Source organism: Triticum urartu, chromosome 4A (assembly GCF_056163025.1).
Source record: "Triticum urartu cultivar PI428250 chromosome 4A, HENAU_Tu73, whole genome shotgun sequence".
NCBI lineage: Eukaryota > Viridiplantae > Streptophyta > Magnoliopsida > Poales > Poaceae > Triticum > Triticum urartu.
Genome location: NC_141876.1, coordinates 354,024,989 through 354,047,843, shown reverse-complemented (window position 1 = coordinate 354,047,843; position 22,855 = coordinate 354,024,989). Strand labels below are relative to the sequence as shown.

The following is a 22,855-nucleotide window of genomic DNA, read 5'->3' as shown; positions in this document are numbered from 1 at the left end:
AGTTTTCTACTAAACTTGGAAAAATTAAACTCATGAGACTCATCACCAAAACTAACACCGAAAATTTGTTTCTCACAGTCTATTCTAGCATTAACAGTGTTCAAGAAAGGTCTACCAAAGATAATGGGACAAAAGTCATCTTGTGGGGAACCAAGAACAAGAAAATCGGTAGGGTATTTTATTTTCCCACACAAGAGTTCAACATATCTAACAATCCCAATTGGTGATATGGTGTCTCTATTAGCAAGTTTAATAGTAACATCTATGTCTTCTATCTCTGTGGGTGCTATGTCATTCATAATTTCTTGATATAAGGAATAGCACTCACGCTAGCACCTATGTCACATAAACCATGATAACAGTGATCTCCTATTTTAACTGAGACAATGGGCATGCCAACAACAGGTCTATGTTTATCCTTTTTATCAGGTTTGGCAATTCTAGCAGCTTCTTCATATAAGTAAATAACTTGCCCATCCACATCTTCTTCCAATAGATCTTTAACCATAGCAATATTAGGTTCTACTTTAATTTGTTCATCAGGTTTAGGTGCTCTAATATAGCTTTTCTTGACCAAAGTTGAAACATTAGCATGTTCCTTTATCCTAACAGGGAAAGGTGGTTTCTCAATATAAGTAGTAGGAACAACTGGATCTACATTATAAATTATAGTTTCTTCTTTAACTGGTACTGGTTTTTTAATTTCTTCTTTAATAGGTGGGTTATATTTAAACCACTTCTCTTTAGGGCGATCAACATGAGTAGCAAATGATTCACAAAAGGAGGCTACTATCTCAGAGTCAAGTCCATATTTAGTGCTAAAATTTTTTAAAGCATCGATATTCATAAAAGATTTAACACAATCATACTTAAGTTTAATACCTGACTCTTTACCTTCATCGAGTTCCCAATCTTCAGAGTTCCGTTTAATTCTTTCCAAAAGATCCCACCAGAATTCAATAGTTTTCTTCATAAAATAACCAGCACAAGAAGTATCAAGCATGGTTTGATCATTACGAGAAATCCGAGCATAAAAATTCTGGATAATAATTTCTCTTGAGAGCTCATGATTGGGGCATGAATGTAACATTGACTTTAGCCTCCCCCAAGCTAGAGCGATACTTTCTCCTTCACGAGGCCAAAAATTATATATATATATAAACACTATTCTGATCACGGGATCAGAATAATATTCTGATCACAACCTGGCCTGCCCCGATAGTAGTACGTTGAACTTCCTTGTGAACTAGGTTGAACTTTCACCAACATTGCCCAAATGGGGCTTGCGATATACCGTTGGAAAGCTATGGACACCAATATCATGACCCAGCTTAAATTTTTGGCAAAATATAAGCGGTTTAAGAGCAGTTTTGAAAACCGTTTTTTCTTCACACAAAAAACATGAATCGTATTTTCGATCGCATTTCTAAACCGTTTATCGGAATGAGGCATATAATATGGCGTTGGAAAGCTGCTGCAAAACCGCTCCTTCCACATGTTGAAAGTTTTCTCTAATTCCCTATGGTTAAAGAGTAATTTGAAAAAACGTAAAATTTTGTAAACCGAACAGCTGAGTTCGTATTTTCGGTGTCATTTCTAAACGGCTAATCCAATTGAGGCATATGATATGGCGTTGGAAATCTTATGGAAATGCGCTACTTTTTCATTCTGAAAGTTTTTTCCTAATTTTGAATGGTTTAAGAGTAATTTAGAAAACGGTCCAAGTCCTACCGAGTTCGTATTTTCGAGCTAATGTTTTAACCGTGCGTCCCAATGCAGCAAATGATATGGCGTTGGAAAGCTTGAACAAACGCGAAACTTTTTGGTATGTATTGTTTCTCCCAATTCTTTATGGTTTTAAGTAAGTTTCGAAAATCGCAAAAAATGTATTTTTGCCGTATTTTCTACAAACTTTAACGGAAAGGCGCAAATAATATACCGTTGAAAAGCTACGAAAAATGCGAAACTTTTCCATGTTGATGGTTTTCTCTGATTCCTAGCCATTTTGAAGTAATTGCGAAAATGGGGAGATCATTCATTCTACCTTTATCACGAAACTGATTCTTCAAAAATGCACCGCGTGAAGAACCTGAACTTCTCGGCACGTGTACTTGAACTTCACTCTGTTTTTTCACGTGCTTTTCTTGCTCGTAGCTCTTCATCCACTGCTCGTAGCTCTCCATCCACTCACTGGAATTGAGCAAGTGATATACCGATGGAAAGCTACTGTAAACATGCAACTTTCCCGTGTTGATCATTTTTTCATACTCACGACGATTTTAAAAGTTTTTCATCTCAAATTCATTCACTATAGTAATCGAACTTCCTGCTGTTTTCACGTTGAACTTCTATGACGTATTTTACTTCTATGATGTAACTGTAATCTACAAATGATTTTTAGCAACTAAATGCCCCTTTTAAATAGGAATCTCACTCATTGGCGGATTTTGCTCTCGGGTCGTGATGAAACAATGCTTTGTTGCACTTTTACTACCTGAGTTGTTCCACCTGAACTTCTCCTAGTGCTAGGTTGAACTTCCACCAACATTGCCAAAACGGAGCTTGCGATATACCGTTGGAAAGCTATGGACACCAGTATCATGACCTAAGTTAAATTTTTGACAAAATGTAAGTGGTTTAAGAGCAGTTTTGAAAACCGTTTTTTCCTCATGCAAAAAACGTGAATCGTATTTTTGATCGCATTTTTAAACCATTTATCGAAATGAGGCAAATAATATGGCGTTGGAAAGCTGCTGCAAAACCGCTCCTTCAACATGTTGAAAGTTTTCAATAATTCCCTATGGATAAAGAGTAATTTGGAAAATCGTAGAATTTTGCAGACGGAACACCCGAGTTCGTATTTTTTATGTCATTTCTAAACGGCTAATCCAATTGAGGCAAATAATATGGCGATGGAAATCTTATGAAAATGTGCTACTTTTTCATGTTAAAAGTTTTTTCTAATTTTGAACGGTTTAAAAGTAATTTAGAAAACGATAGAATTTCCACCGAGTTCGTATTTTCGAGCTAATTTTTTAACCGTACGTCCGAATGCAACAAATGATATGGCGTTTGAAAGCTTGAACAAATGCGAAACTTTTTTGTATATATTGTTTCTCCCAAGTCCTTACAGTTTTAAGTCAATTTTGAAAATGGCTAAAAACATATTTTCCCCGTAATTTCTACAAACTTTATTGAAATGGGGCAAATAATATACTGCTGAAAAGCTACGAAAACTGCGAAACTTTTTCATGCTGATGGTTTTCTCTGATTCCTATCTGTTTTCAAGTAATTTCAAAAATGGCGAGATCATGCGTCATGCCTTTATCGCGAAACAGATTTTTCAAAAATGCACCGCCTGAAGACTTGAACTTCTCAGCATGTCTACTTGAACTTCACTTTGTTTTTTGACGTGCTTTTTTTATCTTAGCTCTCCATCCACTCACCGGAACACTCGGCTGAATTCAGCAAGTAATATACCGGTGGAAAGCCGATGTAAACATGCAACTTTCCAGTGTTGATTGTTTTTTCATACTCGCGAGGATTTTAAAAGTTTTCATCTCAAATTCATTTACTATAGTAGTCGAACTTCCTGTTATTTTCATGTTGAACTTTTGTGATGTATTTTTGTTTGTAATTTTCTCATCCATTTTGTCAGTGTTACACCAATGATATTCTTTTTATACAAACCTCTCTCACAATTTTTTTAACTTTCTCCGACCGAGGACTTGAACTTACACAAATGACATTCCTATCGTTTTGAAGTAAATTATAGAAATGACGAGATCACGATTTCTGCCTTCATTGCGAACGGAAACGCACTGCGTGAAGTAGTTGAACTTCTCGGGCATGTTTGTTTGAACCTCACTCTGTTTTTTACGTGCTATTTTTTGCACTGCGTGAAGTAGTTGAACTTCTGGGGCATGTCTGTTTGAACTTCACTCTGTTTCACTCTGTTTCACTTTTATTGTTTTTTATATGAAATACACACCATGTAGTACGTGAACTTCTAATTATTATCACTTTGAACTACTCTCTCGTTTGAGATAATTATTTTAAAACACAAAAAAACAACATATTTTTATGTATTTTGGACATCTAAATACACGGTGAACCTCTCTCACAAGAATTTTTTGAACTTTTCCTCGCCCAGCACTTGAAACTTCTAGCAACCATTTTTTCGTTTATGAGTTGTTTTTAAAAGTGCAAAAAATGGCATTGTGTTTTTTTATTTTTTTGAACACGTAAATCCTAGGTTTTAATAAACTCTGAACTTTTGTGTTATTTCAATTTGAACTTCACCTTTTTATATTTTGAGTAAAGAATTGTATCCGATTTTTATACGGAAAAAATCAAGCATGGAAATAATTTGAATTTTTATAATTTGAATTTTTTTATTTTCTTTTTGAAATCAAATTGCTCCCAAACAATAATTAAACTTCTTTGTGGATTGGGAGAATTTTTCTAAAGTACAAAAAAACAACTTCTTTTTTGTGTTTTCGAACATGGAAATACAAGGTGAACCTCTCTCGCGAGAATTTTTGAACTTCCCCGGACAGAGCACTTGAACTTCTTGCAACAAACATTTTAATCTTTTAGTTTTCTATTCTTATATTCTTATGTGAAACGCATTCCATGTAGTAGTTGAACTTCCCGCTGTTTTCACCTTGAACTTCTGTCACGTATTTTTGTTCAACCTCTCTTACAAGAATTTTTCAAGTTTCACCGGTCGAGGACTTGAACTTCTAGCAACAAAATTTTTGGACTTTGCATTTTTATTCAACATTTTCTCATATGAAACACACAGCATGTAGTACATGAACTTTTGGTTATTATCTAATTGAACGGCTCTCTCCTTTTTTTGCCCTAACTCCTAAAGCACTCATCAAAATTGAGCATATAAATCCTAGGTTTTTATAATCTCTGAACTTCTTTGTTTTTTAATTTGAACTTCTTAGATGTATTCTTGTAAAAGGGGAAAAATGATTTTTAAGTAAAGATCATACAACCTTTTTAAAATTGAACTGCATACGTTAATTTTGCATTAAAACAAGAAGAATTCGAGTTTGTTGTATGCGTCGAACTATTCCATTTTTAATATGAAATAATTTGATTTTATTTTTTAAATTGAATTGCTCCAAATTTTATTCTAAAAAATGCAAAAAAGATGCTACCCTTGAGCAACCGAAAAATCTTAATTTTTTATAGACATCAAACCGCTCCACTTTTTCAATTTTTTGAACCTCTTTGTGTATTTTTAGTAGAAAAAATTGATTTTTTTAATAAATATCAAACTTCTTAGTTATTTTGAATTGAACTTCTTGATTTATTCATTAGTAACACGGAAATTTTGATTTTTGTAATGGATATTGAACTGGTCCGTTTTTAAAAATTGAACTTCTTGGTTTTGTTATTTAGTAATGAGGAAAATATGAGTTTTTCATATACGTTGAACTACTTTAGTTTTTTAATTTGAAATTCTTTTTTTTTGTAATTTGGACATGTTGGTGATATTCATTCATACGAAAAAGGCCTAGTTTGGTAATAAACATCGAACCCTCAGTTTTTGATTTGAACTTCTAGGAACACAAGTAAGGCATTAGCAGGTAACATGGAACAAGCAAAGTAAACACACACAAACTTCAACATGTAAACCACGTTTCATTTTTTATGATTTTCAACTTTGGGGATTGACATGAACTGCACCATAATAATGAAGTTTAATTTCTCAAAAAAACTGCACCAAGTGAATCAACGATCCAGTACGCCGACATTTTTTTGCTCCTTCTTTTCATGATGAATTAAAGTTGCTGCACATTTTGGACTTCTGCGGGTTTTCGTCTCTTTGAGGGGTAAATTTGCAGCAACACTGGTAGTTTTTTGTCATGTTCAGCTCAACATTTCTGAAGGAGAGGGGAGAATGATGTTTTTCTGGTCAGGAAAATGAAGACAACGGAAGCAGGAACACTAGCAGTTTTTGCCTGTTTTCTTCTTCATTCTATACGCCGCCATGGAGACCATCTACGACAAGTTCACTGTCCACCGGGACGCTGAACCTCGACGATGGCGGAGGGGGCATGAACAGCAGCACCAGAGGGAACCTACCTCAGGAAGGTCAAAACGGTTGTCGGCCGAAGGTCAACGGTACTATATGCTGCAGTACGAACACCACTACGGAGGAGGGATTTGAGTGCGCGTCCTCTGCGGCAGTGCATAGTGGATGGTTGTGGTCGCCTGGATCCATTAAAGGACCATGGGCGCTGGCCCCCGCATATGAAGGCGAGACGGTGGGCCACCGTGGTTGGCCGGATCAAGGCGACAGTAGTGGTTGCCGGCGCGCATGGAGGGAGGGCCGCCAGTGCGGCTGAAGCCGGGGGAGGAGGCCACCATGCTTGAAGAAGGGGAGAGGCAGCCGCCATGGTTGGATCCTGGAGGGAGCGACGGAGGTGTGAGACCCTGGTAGGGAGCGGCGTGCGCCACCGGTGCCGGCGGGGTGGGTTGGTGGGTCGGGAGTGCCAGGTAGTTGCAGGAGGGCGGTGGCCTATAAGGTGGGCCGATGGGAGACATGGGGGTTGGGGTGGCTGGCGGCAGGAGGCGCGTCAGGGTCAGAGGGCAGCGAAGGGGCTGGGGTGACCGGCGGCGAGAGGTGCGCCGGCACCAGGGAGGCCGCGGTTGTTGGGGCGGAGGCGGCATAGGTTGAGGGCGAGGCGGGGCAGTGACTGTAGTGCCGGTTGGGGGCCGGGCGGCGGTGGCAGTGCCGGTTGGGGACCGGGCGGTGGCGGCGGTGCCGGTGCCGGTTGGGGGCCAGGCGGTGGTGCCGGTTGGGGGGCGGGCGGCGGTGCCGGTAGGGTGTGGGAGGTGCGGGATGTTGGATCGGGGAAGCCGATGGGTGGGATTTTTTCCTTTTCTCTAGTCCCTGCCGGTTCGGGAAGTTTGGGAACATGTCCATTGGGCCCTATATAAGGCTCACTGTGATCCAAATAACTATTCTAATCCTAGGATTAGAATAGTGTTGTCCTATATATATATATATATAATTCCGATCATGATGAACTCCAATTTCAATCGATTCCAATTCCAGGATCCAATATCATCGCATAGCCTATACCATGCCAATGCTTTTCCCTTCAAAGATAAAGGGAAAACCTTCTTCATAACTTCATCTCTGGGTAAACCTGCAAGCTTGAACAATCCACAAATTTGTTCTACATATATCAAGTGCATATCAGGATGTTCGGTTTCCGTCTCCTGCATAAGGATTAGCTAGCAGTTGTTCTATCATACCTGAAGGGATTTCATATTCACTATTTTCAGTAGGTGCAGTAGGTTGAGGGGTAGCTAATTGTGGTTCCGATCGAGGTGAAGATACCCTGAACAGACCCCTCAAAGGATTGTTTTCCATAGTAAGAAGTGACAATAAATTTCAGTACACTATATAAATGTTTCCTTACCAAATTCCACTTACCAAAGGCGCTTCACTCCCCGGCAAAGGCGCCAGAAAATAGCCTTGATGGACCACAAGTATAGGGGATCAATTGTAGCTCTTTTCGATAAGTAAGAGTGTCGAACCCAACGAGGAGCAGAAGGAAATGACAAGTGGTTTTTAGCAAGGTAATGTCTGCAAGTGCTGAAATTGTAAGTAGCAGAGTAGTTTGATAGCAAGATAATTTGTAACGAGCAAGTAATGATAATAGTAGCAAAAGTGCAGCAAGGTAGCCCAATCCTTTTGAGGCAAAGGACAAGCCAAAATGGTTTCTTATGATAGGCAAAGCGTTCTTGAGGGTACACGAGATTTTCATCTAGTCACTTTCACCATGTTGGTTTGATTTGTGTTCGCTACTGTGATAATTTGATATGTGGGTGGACCGGTGCTCAGGTGTTGTTCTTACTTGAAAAAACCTCCTACTTATGATTAACCCTCCCGCAAGCATCCGTAACTATGAGAAAAGTATTAAGAATAAATTCTAATCATAGCATTAAACTTTTGGATCCAATCGGTCCCTTACGAAATAGCACATAAACTGGGGTTTAAGCTTCTGTCACTCTCGCAACCCATCATCTAATTGCTACTCCACAATGCATTCCCTTAGACCCAAATATGGTGAAGTGTCATGTAGTCGATGTTCACATGACACCACTAAGGGAATCACAACATACATACTATCAAAATATCGAACACATATCAAGTTCACTTGATTACTTGCAACATGATTTCTCCCGTGACCTCAAGAACAAAAGTAACTACTCACAAATGATAATCATGAGCTTTCAAAAAAACAAATGATAATCATGCTCAAGATCGGAGAGGTATTAAATAGCATATTGGATCTGAACATATAATCTTCCACCAAATAAACCATATAGTAATCAACTACAAGATGTAATCAACACTACTAGTCACCCACAAGCACCAATCTATAGTTCCGGTAACAAGATTGAACACAAGAGATGAACTAGGGTTTGAGATGAGATGGTGTTGTTGAAGATGCTGCTGCAGATTGCCCTCCCCAAGATGGGAGAGTTGTTGGTGATGATGATGACGATGATTTCCCCCTCCGGGAGGGAAGTTCCCCCGGCAGAATCGCTCTGCCGGAGGGCAAAAGTACTCCTGCCCAAGTTCTGCCTCGAGACGGCGGCGCTCCATCCAGAAAGTCTTCTCCTTATTTTTTTTCTAGGTCAAAATGACTTATATACCAGAAGATAGGCACCGGAGGTGGGCCTGGGTGAGCACAACCCACCAGGGCACGCCTGGGCCCCTTGGCGCGCCCAGGTAGGTTGCGCCCACCTGGTGGGCCCCCTATGGTACTTATTTGCTCCAATATTCTTCATATATTCCATAAAAATTATCCGTGAAGTTTCAGCTTGTTTGGAGTTGTGCAGAATAGGTAGCCTGACGTAGCTTTTCCAGGTCCAGATTTCCAGCTGCCAGAATTCTCCCTCTTTGTGTATACCTTGCATATTATGAGAGAAAAGGCATTAGAATTACTCCAAAAAGCATCATTATAGATAAAAACATCATAAATAACAGCAGGAAAACATGATGCAAAATGGACGTATCAGCTAGGGATAACTTTCTTTGGTGTTGATATTTTGAAAGACATGGTTGCTTGTTGATATGCTTGAGTATTGAAATCTTCATGTCAAAAATAGACTATTGCTTTGAACCATATAGAAGTCCAAATGTCCATGCTACAAAAGAAAAGAATATGTGATGAACATGTTAGGCAGCATTCCACATCAAAAATTCTGTTTTTATCATTTATCTGCTCGAGGACGAGCGAGAATTAAGCTTGGGGATGTTGATACGTCTCCAATGTATCTATAATTTTTTATTGTTCCATGTTGTTATATTATCATTCTTGGATGTTTTATAATCATTTTATAGCAACTTTATATCATTTTTTGGGACTAACCTATTGACATAGTGCCCAGTGCCACTTGTAGTTTTTTTGCTTTTTTTACATCACAGAAAATCAATACCAAACGAAGTCTAAACACAGCAAAACTATTTGGAGAATTTTTATGGACCAGAAGACCTAGGATGGGCCAAAGAAGTACCAGAGGGGAGGCCCGAGGTGGGCACAACCCACCAGGGCACGCCCTGGGGGGTTGTGCCCCCCTCGGTGGCCTCCCGCACCGCCTCTTCTCCCTATAAATCCCCAAATATTCCAGAAGCCCTAGGGGAGTCGACGAAACACAATTCCAGCCACCACAAGTTCTAGAACTATGAGATCCAATCTAGACACCATCACGGAGGCGTTCATCATCCTCATTGGTGCCTCTCTGATGATGCATGAGTAGTTCATCATAGACCTACGGGTACGTAGGCAGTAGCTAGATGGCTTCCTCTCTCTCTTTTGATTCTCAATACAATGGTCTCTTGGAGATCTATTTCATGTAACTCTTTTTGCGATGTGTTTGTTGGGATCCGATGAACTTTGAGTTTATGATCAGATTTATATCCATGAAAGTTATTTGAGTTTTTGATCTCTTATATGCATGATTATTTATAGCTCGTATTTCTTCTTTGAATCTTTAGTTTAGTTAGGCCGACTAGATCGATTTTTCTTGCCATGGGAAGAGGTGCTTTGTGATGGGTTCGATCATGCGGTGTTCTTTCCCAGTGACAGAAGGGGCAGCAAAACACGCATGTATCGTTGCTATTAAGGATAACAAGATGTGGGCTATTCCTACATGAATAGATCCCGTCTACATCATGTCATCGTTCTTATTGCATTACTCTGTTTCTCCATGAACTTAATACACTAGATGCATGCTAGATAGCGGTCAATGTGTGGAGTAATAGTAGTAGATGCAGGCAGGAGTCGGTCTACTAATCTTGAACGTGATGCTTGCCTAGATATCGTCATAACTATTCGATTTTCTATCAATTGCCCAACAGTAAAAAAAATTTACCCACAGTGTGCTATTTCTTGAGAGAAGACACTAGTGAAATCTACGGCTCCCGGGTCTATTCTTTATCATATTTGCTTTCCGATCTATTATTTGCTTTGAGATCTATTTTTATTTGCATTTATTTTCAGATCTATTATTCCAAAAACCCAAAAATACTTTGCTGCACTTTTTATTTGCATCTTTTATTTCACGCTTATTCGAAATATATTTATCCAATCTATCATAAATTTTATCCCGTCAACTTGACAATTTCTGGCACCGTTACCCGAAAGAGGGATTGACAACCCCTCATACGCGTCGTGTTGCAAGTATTTGTTCTTTGTGTGCAGGTACTGTTTACATAGTGTTGTTTGGTTCTCCTCCTGGATTGATACCTTGGTTTCATAACTGAAGGAGATACCTACCGCAGCTATACTTCATCATCCCTTCCTCTTTGGGGAAATATCGATGCAGTTTCAAGAGACATCACACGCCCCAGGTGCCTTGGACGTTTTCGATTTGGTAGGCGCCTTGGATGTACTGGCGCCATTCTTCTTGGGCGCCATCTCTCCGTGATGGGTGATGAAGATGGTGTTGAAGATCGAATTGACACAAGTCAGTGAGCGTGCTCCCAACCTGGCGCACCAGATGTCCGATGGGTGCTCGTGGGCACTTGCAACACCAGGGGCAAGAGTTTGCTCCCTATTTTTTGGTTCAGTAGGGCAGTGCGGCGAACACCGAGGTCACGTTGGTAGCGACCAGTCGAACATGGTGATCTTTTCCCTGCTTTTTGGTGGATTCAGTGGTGTATGAATACAACTTGGATGGGGAGGGGGGTTCGACCTTCCCGAGAAGGGAAAGGAAGAACTATATGTTGTTGTCTAACTGCTTCAAGGTCCGGCCCTTGTTATGGTAGTTTGGGCCTTCTTTATAGTATGAAGGGGTCACCACAGTAGCTGAGGATTGTGATGAGTGTCGTTGAGGTTTTGTAAGGAGTCTGCCGCACGCCCACTGCATTAAATGCAGGGGCATGTGTCTTGTGTTCCGTGGTCCGGGAACAAACGCATGTCCCATACCCATCCTTCAACATAACTGCCTCTTGTTATAGTGCCACGCACTACAACAGTTACCATGTGTACACTAGAGGTAGCTAGGGATTCGACACGCTGCAACCACTTAGGCCTTGTTCGGTTTGGCAGGGTTTGAAGAGGTTTGAAAGGGATTGAAGGGGATTAAATCCCTTGCAAGTCAAAATCCTTCTCAAACCTCTCCAATCCCCTTCAATCCCTCTGGCAAGAGGATTAACCGAACATGGCCTTAAGGCCTCGCTTGTTTCAGGTGGATCGGAAGGGTTTTCAGGGGATTAACCCCGCGAGGCCCAGAATCCTCGCAAATACCCATTGGCCCATTTGGTGTGCGTGGTTTCAACGGCCCAACCCTCTCGATTCCCCTTCGATCCACTCGCTTCCACGCGCTTCAAAACCCTCAAGGCCCCCCTCAAGGATTTGGTCGCCCGACACGAGACGCCGCCGCCCGACTTGACACGCCGCCGCGACTCCTCCCAAGACCCCGCCGCCGACTCCTCCGCAAGATGCCGCGCCGCCCGACGCCTCAACGCCTCGACGCCGGCGATCTCCTCCGTCATACTAGACTTCTCCCCGGTGGTTAGTCATCGCAGCCCCTCCCCTCCCCCCTCCTCTCCATGGCTGCCACATCTCGCACGCCCTCCGTTCGCCTCTTCCTCACTAGTGAACACGCCAAGAACGGCGGTGACATGCTCAATTTCATGCTCCTCTTGAGTTTGAGTGTGAGTTTCAGTGACGGGCATCGGGGCCGGAGCCGGAAGTGAGGCCTCCGGGAAGTCGTCGGGGTAGGGGGCGGGCGGGGGGGCTGAGGCGCGGGCCTCCAGGTAGGAGGCGGAGGGCGTCAGATCTCGCGGGTAGGCTGCGCTGGCGCTGGAGCTGGCGGCGGCCAACCTCCTCTGCAATTTCTGCAAGATCGAAGCATGGAATTGGGTTAGGATTCAATTTGTCTGTCAGTCTGTGATTTGGAAATTGCTACAACTGAAGGAGCAGAGAAAAAGAGGGAGGGACCTGGTCCTTGGGATATAGGATTGTAGGTGCGAGAATGCGACAGCCTATCTTTAGCACACCATCTGCCATAATTTTAGTGGCCAGTGTTGAATCTGCAGCTATGAGCGTATTAACAGAAACAGGCAAAGCCAAATGTTTAGCTGGAAGATGTTCCAGCTGCAGCCAAACATGCCTGCTAAAAATAGCTCCCACTTCTTTGATCAAGATGTAATTTAGGTGCAGGACTAGATCAATGGGTGTTATTTTCCAGTTCACTTGAACTAGAAAATATGTATCTATCTCGAAAGTGTAGATGCTCTGCTCAGTGTATCAGCAGATGCACTGAAGCACTGAACTGTGATGATCAGAGTAATACACTAGTTTTAGTTTCGAAGATTGTTGTTTGTTTGATGATCAATCATATGTAAGCAACCAGATATCGACCGTTGCAGTTCAATTAGCAACGTTGACTCCCACCATTGTTCAGCCATACCATGGATATCTATCTAAACTTGGAGTACACTGACGTCCCTGGCCCTAGCCCCTCTTTTGAGGATAAATTGGCAGATTGTAAACCACCTTTTTCATTGTTGATTGTAATGGCAGTGTGCTGTGACCATGGAGAAAACATACCTATCACTTCCACAGTGTTAGTTTTGATCTGGATATGTTCCCCCTCTGGCATAATCCCACAAGTTAGTACTGGCCCATGTCATTTCACCTAGTCACGGTGATGATAGGTTCAGACCAGAATAGTTGTTAGTTTCGGAGTCAATTAGCCCGTGGAGTACAAGTCAATGATGTATAGCAGATTCAACTGGAGGTCTATGACATTACTATTATGTTACACGTGGTGAGTGCCATGACCAAATATGACATGGAACTGCCAAAAAATGCTTACTAATAGCTTTTGATTTCTGTTTACTACTGTCTGATGTCGATATGTTCTTATTTTGACAGCCAACAGCCTGGGTTCTTGTTGGGATGGCGGGTTGCCTCCATCTTGGGATCCAATCGTCAGTTTTATGTTGTAGGCTGACTCAACTTGTACGTCTCCCATCTAGGTTGGGCAGTGATCCTTTCTGAACGGGGCCTTTTCAGTGTTTCATTAGCCTGCCAATTCTACATAAATATCCTTTGTCCTGACAAAAGGTTGTTCCCGAAAAAAGATTTACAATTCCTGCCATAGTATTCATTTTGTTCAGCTATTTGCTGTAATCTTTTTTTCTAAAGGCACTCTAATGTTCATATCTTTTGTTTCATCGGGTTCTCATGCACCAAAAGAAGCAACAAAAGATGGATACATTTCTCTCAAGCACTCTGGATGAATGAATTTCTCTCAGGTTGTCGATGCTAGATGACCATGACACCAAAAGAACATTTGTATGCATTATCTTCGTTGCAAAATGATATTGTGGTTGTGATGAACTGTTTGCTGCGAAAGATTATGTTGTTATGATAAATTATGAATGCTGGGATTTGGGTTTCAAAGACATTTTGTTATGATAAATTATGTAGTTGCTGTGATGAGATATTGATTTCATCTTGTGAAAGCAGCAGCACGGCCTATGAGCTTGGTGATAAACATGATGCTTCAAATTATGTTGTTATGATAAAGAGGTGGTGCTGCTGCTTGAAGTCATTTTTATCAATTCTGCAGCAAGGATATAAAGGGAGTTAGTTACATCATAAAGATTGGATTTTTAAATGTTCTACACCATGTTATGTCAACATGACAAACCCTTCCTACCAAATAGAAATTTTAAACAAAGAGGATTGTGAAAGGAAGGGTTTTGAGGATTCAAGGGGTTTCGAGGGGATTGGGTGGAAGAGGGGGATTCACCAAATCCCCTGAAATCCCCCCCTTCCAAAACCTCTACAATCCCTTCCTATCAAACAAGGCTTAAGGGGCATGGGCCCTCCAGCATGCCAGCGGCAATTCTGCGTGTGGCCTAGGCTGCTGGTGAGAGGCAGGTCGGGCCGATATACGAGTGCCGACTCTATGAAGGTCGCGGTCCATGGGATTAGGCCCACGGAGCACATTCCTGGGGAAACGTTCTTCCCGCAGAGTGGCATCCTTTCAGGCATTCCGTGGAGGAGAAACACGATCTTCAGGGTGGCTCTCCTTGAAGTGTCCTTGCCAACAAGGCCACTGCCCGCAGTGCACAGCAAGGTTCGTGGGACCTTGGTGTTCACGGTACTGACATCGAGCACATGCCCATGAGGTAGAAACAACCTTTTGCCTGGCTCGCGCGAGCAAAACAGCACTCCGAACACACCCGACCCTCACAAACCCGGCTGGCATGAACCAAACAACCCATCAGAAGACGCCTGTCGCAAGCGGGCCAGCTCAGCTCGAGGCCGGGACATCGCCTGGCAGAGCTGGCCCCAGCATATATCATGTGCGTCGCTCGACCCGGGCTCAAGTGGACGGCCCGTGACGGATGGATTGGACGGTACGCCCGAGACCACCGTCATTGAGCCCGAACAATGGCTTGCCGCGGGATCTCTCGATGGCATTCCGAACAAACCGATCTACCTGGCAGCTCGGGCCCAAGCGGCCCGACTGGACCGCGTGGTGCGCTCTTGGCCACTGTCATTGGCCACGGCCGCACCGGCCAGCCCTCGTGGCACGCCATCCGATAACGGATGGTGTGGGCGCCACACGCGAGTCGTCGGTGCAACTGCAACGCACAGGGCGTCTAGAGCAACCGGACTAGCCAAGTGTGAGGCGAGGATACCTCCAGGCATGTCCAGGCACATCTTCGCGCACGATGCCTCAGCCACGTGCACGGCCGCCTCGGCCCAATGACGATGGCCCTAGGCGAGCTGGACGGTACACCTATCATAGACCATCCAGCCGGGTTGCCCGGGCAGATCGGACGGCTTGCATCGGCCCGAGAGGCTCCTACGGCACGCCACCGCGCAACAAGCTCTTGCGACATGCCACCGTGCAATGGACATCCAGGAGCCTCTCTTCATGCGTAAGGCTGGTACTCCACCATCCTTTATAGGAGTAAAAATTATATATATATATATATATATGTATATATTGTTTATATTCATGGGGCGTGCTACTACGCCCGCTGATCTGTTTAATAGATCAGCCAGGTCGCGAGCCGTTAGATTTGCCACATCAAGCGGTCAAGTGCATCCCATCATTGCAACACAGGTCTTGTTGCAGAATTATTTCTACAACATGTCTTGTTGCAGAATTATTTTTGCAACATAGGTCTTGTTGCAAAAAAAATTACAACAGTTGTTTTGTTGCATTTTTTGCAACCGAGTTTTTGTTGCAAATGTTTTCTGCAATCAAGGTCTTGTTGCAAAAAAAAAATTGTAAGAGAAGTTTTGTTGCAAAACATAGACCCGTCGTAAACCATTGCAACATTACACATGTTTCAAAAACATCCATTGCAACATTACACATGTTTCAGAAACATAGCTCTTGTTACAAAAGCGCGTTCGAGTGCGGGCTCTCACTTGGACATGTGTAACACAGGGGAGGTGGCAGACGCGCCGCTGCGATCCGCCGGGTGATGGTAAGAGTTTCCCTATATTCATCCATTTTATGACTGGAATTGCATCAGCGTATGTTATATAAACAACACAGAACACGACAACTTGCAGGCATAGTTCAGATTGGCACTTTGTCACCGGCCAAATAAATTGAGAAGACTTTGGTATCAGATGTCCTAGCTTCCTGGCCAGATTAAACTGGAACATTGCAAGTACCACAAGTTCAAAATTACAACTGGAATTGATGAGAAATGATCATATAGGTTCAACTGTAAAAAAAAAAGTGTTACAATGGGAGTGGATGTCCTGAAATGCTTGAGATCTAAGCTTCCACCCAAATGAATCCAACATCAAATGCACCTGCTTATAAGAACAGAAAAAGGAGAACCTAATGTACACAAGTAATTACTTGAGTTCCTTCCCCAGTCTATACAATGATATTCCACGAGAAAAAAGTGCACCAAAATAAGTCATGAAGCGACAAATTAATTTATCATCACACGCCTTGTTTGCCAAACATTGTGCGCGGAGTGGACACTCGTTTTCTCTAAAAGTACCACTTATCGGCAACTTACCGAGCACGGGCAGTGGACGGTTGTTTTGATGAGCGGCTGGACTTGTGTTTCCACTTTTGGTTCCCAACTGCGGAAGAATTGACCAATGGTCCAGACCAAGTAGGCACGGAGCTTTTCTCATGAGAAAACACAGTGCTGAAGGAAGTTGGGTCTGGGGGTTCATACAGTGGGTCCATTTGATTTGAAGAACCCAAAGGGAAACCAACTGCACCATCCTGATGCGGGGGAGGAAACTTTTCACTCTTGCTTTTCGCATTTGCATGACTTACTATCCTCCTTTTCTGTAAGAAGAATAGACACGAGTTAGCAGCATTACAAGAGCACGGTACCCCCCAATGAGAGAATTCCTTATTTGGCCTTTTCTTAAAATCTGCTTCCCCTTTTGGCCCTGGTAAAAAAAAATATCCTCTTTTTGACATCCAAACTTCATTTTGTTCCCTCAATGACATTTTCGTTAGTTTTGGCCACTAACACCGTCAAGTGCAACCTAAAGAGTCTTTTTTACCCCTGCTTTAGCTTACTGATAAAAAGGAAGAAAGCGCTATGACCGAACTTCTGTCCCGGTTCCCCACCCCGAGTCAATGCTGTTGCTGGAGTTGGCAGAGCAGAGGGTGAGGGATCCTCGGCTTTGGTGTTGGTTTTAGATCGATAGAATAAATCCCCGAGAAGCTGGTATGCATACGTGCAAAGTTAGCCTTAAACAAACACACAGACAGGTTGACTGATTCTTGTAAGCAGAGCTTGATTAATTTCCTAGCAACGTAGCAGTAGCACATGCACTTACGCGTACAAGTGAACGCCTGGGGTTGCACGCGCGTACGCGTACAACTGTCTCTTGATGAAATCGCACGGCTTTCTCGGCGGAAACTCTCGTACGTAAATTCGATGACAGAAAAATAGATCGGAGAAACTACTTTAGCGATGCGTACAACTTGCTATATGAGAGAGGAGGTAGAGGTAGTAGTTGCAAGGACTGGACGACCAGCGGCGACGACTGCCTCAGTCCGGTGAGCGCCTAGCCGGCGCCTACGGCTGTGCGCGTGGCTGGCTGCTGTCGTTCTCAACTACCGGGCTGTGTGTGTGGTGTCCGCCTGTCCGGCTGCTCGTGATCAGCACTAAGCGTTCTCTTCGTCCATGTCTGCCTGCCGTGTGCTGGTGTATAGCTGCCGGTGCGGGCGGTGTACTAGTATACTTGTTTGGATACTATGCGTACTGTACTAGTTTTAAACGTGTTAGCTAGAAGAGTTAGTAGTATGTGTAATATACTTTGGAACGTGATAAACTAACCAATGTTGTAAAGATGATATAGATATGATAATACAAGTTCTGCAGATGATTTCTATGGCTTTTGTACGCACAGATCAGTTTAGCTAAGGAAAAAAATATTGAAACATATATATGCAAAATATCTGTGGACATCTTTAAAAAATTGGTGAACTGATTTCTTTTTTACTTAGATATCCGGGATAGTCACATAGTGCAGTAGGGGCAAAATGGTCTTTGTACGTCACACTTAACACCGTGAGTGGCAAAAATAGACGGAAATGTCACTGAGGGAACAAAATGAAGTTTAAGTGTCAAAAAGGGAAGAAATTTTTGTTTTGGGCCAAAAAGACAAGCAAATTTTAAGGAAGGGCCAAATAAGGAATTCTCTCCATTCCCAGTAAGAGGTTCATCATGAAAACTACAGCTCATATACTTAGGACGAGGGAATAAAATTGGCTTATTGCTCATGTGAAGAACTGGGACCAAACGAGTGATGCCACCACCTCAGCTCAGTAGGCAACTCAGACCTAACTTAGACAACTAAGTTCCAAAGAAAACTAGCTCATAGAAACAAATATAAAATAATTCGGAGTTAGTGAGGAAGCAAGTTCATTGAACATACATCAATATTTACTTGAAGCTCGGCATTTGCCTCTGGAGCTGGAGCTCCCCTAGGCCGGTCACGTGTCCTTGCCTTGCTAGTTCCATCACCATTAGGTCTACCGCCAGCAGCTCTTGAACTGTTGATCATGCCATGAATAAGTAAGGCAGCATTCAAGCGCTCAACTCATATGAGACCATGAACAGGGAACGTAGCTTCAAGGAAATTTGGTTATTTGCATAAAGGGGGGATTTGATGACTCAAGACTTCATAGAATTTGATTGGGAATGCGATATTAATTGGCTTTTGACCCAACAATGAAGTCTACATAGCATATCCACATAAATCTGGAAGCTTGGCATAACAAATAATACGTACTAATTTAAGAACAAATAGGAGTATGCTCTTAAATTTTTAACCTTTATTAGTAATTGTAGTGCAACAATCTACTGGGTAAGAACTACTCCCTCTGTCTCAAAATGTAAGACATTTTTTGACACGTCTTACATTTTAAGACAGAGGGAGTATTTTTTACTCCTACATTTTATTTTGCCACCAGGGCCGGCCATAGACCAGGCAAACAAGGCTACCAGGGGAATGAGGGACCCACATACTAAGCTATAATAGTAACCAGAATACTAACTTCCAATACGCCCAAGAGCCAAGAGACTATTGAACTATTCAGACGTACATGCAATACATAATACCTATGAATCGAAGTTTGTTCCTTCAACAGTTCACTAAGCACTAATATAGTAATAAACGGAGTTTGCCAGCAGAGAAAATATTCTATTTTATCAAGCAAATGATCCTGTACTAGCATCATGAACTAAGAACTTTATATATGCAAAAATATGTTGAAAGGCCAAAGCATATGGCATATGAACACCACCGACAAAGAGATGCCAAGGGACAAAGCATAACACAAAAAAATAACATAGCTAACAAAATGAGTGCCAAGGTGACAAACCGTCTGGCTTCTTCATCTCTTTGCTTTGCATCCATTTCTTTGCTTGGGGCATATTTTGGGAGACTCGATGGTTTGCATGCATAAGGTTCAGTGGTAAAGAACTGTGTGAACAGCAATTAAGAATTGTTTAGTAAAATAGTCCTATATAATCAACACATATGGTTAACACATTCTCCAATTTTATATATTATTCGAAAATCAAAAATACGAAACTGAAGGCAAAATTGAGACTTTGATCATCCACAGATATACAAGTAGAATCTCCAGAATGGCTGCACTAACCTAGATTACAACGGTGGTCATATCTGGTGGGACAGGAAGGTTCTTCAATGCTCTTTCAAAAGTTGACTAATTTACAGCCACACATCAATGTGACACCAACAGTGAAGCTTTGAGAGTGCAATCTGGGATTTTAGACAATATGGACTATGGACGCACAAAACAAATGGTCAATGTGTTCGGTTGTGATAAGACCCATGGTCCAAATGAGACTATCATGCTACTAACCATGTGAGTGTTCGTCAGGTTCCAGAATAAACTGGTTATTTCAGTATGAATAGAATGTCAATTATTCACATGGGCTAAAAGTGCAATCTGCTTGTCCGGTTGTCATCTCAAACCTAAATCTACACCAACAGCTACCGACTAAAAAAATATACTCTAACGGAAATATTATGTTTTCAACTACTCCCTCCGTTCTGTAATATAAGAGCGTTTTTTACACTAGTGTAGTGTCAAAAATGTTCTTATATTATGGGACAGAGGGAGTAGTTTACAACAGGAACATTTAGCTATTGTTAGCATGCATACATAATTCTGTATGGCATTCAGGTTGCCTAAATCAATAAATATTGCGTTTATAAAAAGACAATGACTTCAAAATAAATATAGAATTTTAAGTTACTAGGACAGGATAGTAAGAGTTCATAGCTAGCTTACATCACTTCTTAATGCAGAGGACGCTGTCAAACGATCAGCTGGATCAATTGCAAGTAGTGTTTCAATCAACCGCAGTGCGGATTGTGGAAAATCTTTGAATGTATCCATTATTCGTCTTTTGTATGGCTGCTGAGGCTTAAATATCGTTGCATGAGGCAACTTCGACTTTTTCCAATATTCTTCTGTGGGGGAGCCACACAGCTTAAAAATTTTGTGCAGCTGTTCCACCTGAAAGTGGCAGGCATGGTTAACAAAATGATACATGGGAAGATAAAAGCAGTACCTGTTCACTGGATTGGTCAGTCTGAAGTCGGAACAGCTGTGTATAAATAGTGTGAGATCATGCTAAACTAAGCTGACACATGAATGCTTAAACACACAAAACATGCAGCAAGAAAGAAGATTTCAAGGCAGATCAATGTGTCTCTGGCCACATCACGTGTTCACTGATTTCACCAATGTCTACGCTGATGTAGTGACATGACTTGGTTACATAGGAATTATATGCCACAAACAAGATATAGAGGCATTTCAAGGAGTTGGGTATATTATTGCTAACCTCAGTTCGGCCTGGCATAATAGGCCTCCCAGCCAACAACTCGGCGAGTATACACCCCGCGCTCCATAGGTCCACGCCCACCCCATAATCGGTCGCGCCCAAAAGCAACTCTGGTGGGCGGTACCATAGTGTCACAACCCTGCTTGTCATCGGTTGCTTATGACTCGGATCAAAGAATGACGCCAGACCAAAATCTGCAATCTTCAACATGCCATTGTTATCCAAAAGCAGATTCGACCCCTTAATATCACGGTGCAGCACCCCGCGGTCATGGCAGTGCTCCAGCCCCGACAACAGCTGGTTCATATAGCACTTAACCTGCAGGTGAGCAAGACACGTCGATTAGGCTCACATTTCATTGCACGGTGTCACAGGGGCACCAGAGGCAGCAGCATTGGGATCTTGGAGACCTGTGGCTCGGTGAACTTAATATCCGGGCTGGCGACCAGCCCGGCGAGGTCGTGCTCCATGTACTCGAAGACGAGGTAGAGGCTGCAGGACATGCGAGAGGTGACGAGGCCATCGATCTTGATGACGCTGGGGTGGTCGAGGCGGCGGAGGATGAGGATCTCGCGGGCCATGAAGCGAACGCTCTCGGGCTCGAGGTTGTCGAAGCGCACCTTCTTGAGCGCCACGATCTTGCCGCTCACGGTATCCCGCGCCTTGTACACATTGCTGTACGTGCCCTGCCCGATCTGCCCCCAAAAGGCACAAGCTTTCTTCATACCCAATGGCGGCTGCTAAATGCAAAAGGAACCGGGCCTGGGGAAGGGGCGCGCGTACCTTGTCGATCTTCTCGAAAGAGTCGGCGCGACGCGGGGTCCAGCCGTCGATGGCCTCGCCCGCGACGGCGGAGAGCCAGGCGGGCCAGCCGGCGGCGACCTGCTCCCCGCGTGCCCTGTTGCCAAAGCTGCCGCCGAGGCGGGCCTCGGCCACCGAGCGCGACGACCGGGACCGCCTCTCCTTCCTGGCGGGCTTATCGGTCGGGGCCGGGACTGGGGCAGGCTGGTCGCCCTTGTCGCCCTCTTGCGGCGGCGCCTGCTCGGGCTTCGGCTCGGGAGGCGGGCGGTCGGGAGTAGGAACGGCGGAGGGGCGGCCGTGGACGCAGCCCATGGGGGTCGGTCACCGACGGCGGCGGCGGCGGCAGCGGCAGCGCATGGGCCGAGTGGAGTGGGCGGCGCGAGTGAGTGAGGTAGGGAGGGGGGCGAGCGACGCTGGAGGTTGGACTGTGGAGAAGGGTTTGACTCACTCCGAATCTCCGATGCTGATGGCTGCCTTCCATACAAATTTAACAATTTTGACTCGTGGACGCAATCAATTCACAAAATAAACTGCTTCTAAAATTATTTCACTCAGCTGACCTTTTTGAGTGGCGTCCGACACGCATGCGCCATACCCTATGGTGCAGCGCCTAGCTTTGGGGCGTTGCACCTCTGTCCAGCGTGACAGCCACTGGGCCCGCACCCAGTAGTGCAGCGCCTCAGAGCTAGGTGCCATACATAATGTGCAGCGCCTAACCCTAGGTGTTGCACTCTGACTTAGAGGCAGCCGCCCGCTTTCCCTCCCCCACTCCATCCCACCTCATTCATTCGTTCAGTTAGAAATTACAGAAGCAGCGGCGTCGGCGGCTTCCTTCTCTCCCTCTCTCAATCCCCTCTTCCAAAATCCTTCAGATCTAACGATTTGGTTCATGGATTTCTTCACCAATCCATCCTAGAAGGTATTCTCCTCCAATCCCCTTCTTTCTATCCATAAAATGTATGCTATTTTGAAGATTTGGGAAACTCTTGGTTGATTAGATTAGAATCTTGCATGCATTAGATACCTAATTGTAGATGATTTTTATTATTTTGCAACCCTATTTTAGTTTAGTTTATTGAAAAGATATGCTTTGCATACATAGGTTGACATGTTATTTCTATGGAAAAGATATTTGTATTGAATCTTGCATAAGTAGGC

General features: G+C 43.4%; 1 protein-coding gene across 1 annotated transcript; it reads right to left on the bottom strand.

Annotated features, from left to right (window-relative positions):
* Positions 1 to 16,100: 16,100 nt before the first annotated feature.
* Positions 16,101 to 22,162, bottom strand: LOC125551215 (putative serine/threonine-protein kinase At1g54610). Its single transcript, XM_048714371.2, has 7 exons — positions 21,680 to 22,162; positions 21,307 to 21,591; positions 20,897 to 21,214; positions 20,338 to 20,565; positions 19,399 to 19,499; positions 18,450 to 18,567; positions 16,101 to 16,842 (listed from the first exon to the last, which is right to left on the bottom strand). Exons 1-7 carry the CDS (start codon positions 22,007 to 22,009, stop codon positions 16,558 to 16,560), a joined length of 1,665 nt encoding a protein of 554 aa, XP_048570328.2. The 5' UTR covers positions 22,010 to 22,162; the 3' UTR covers positions 16,101 to 16,557.
* Positions 22,163 to 22,855: the final 693 nt, after the last annotated feature.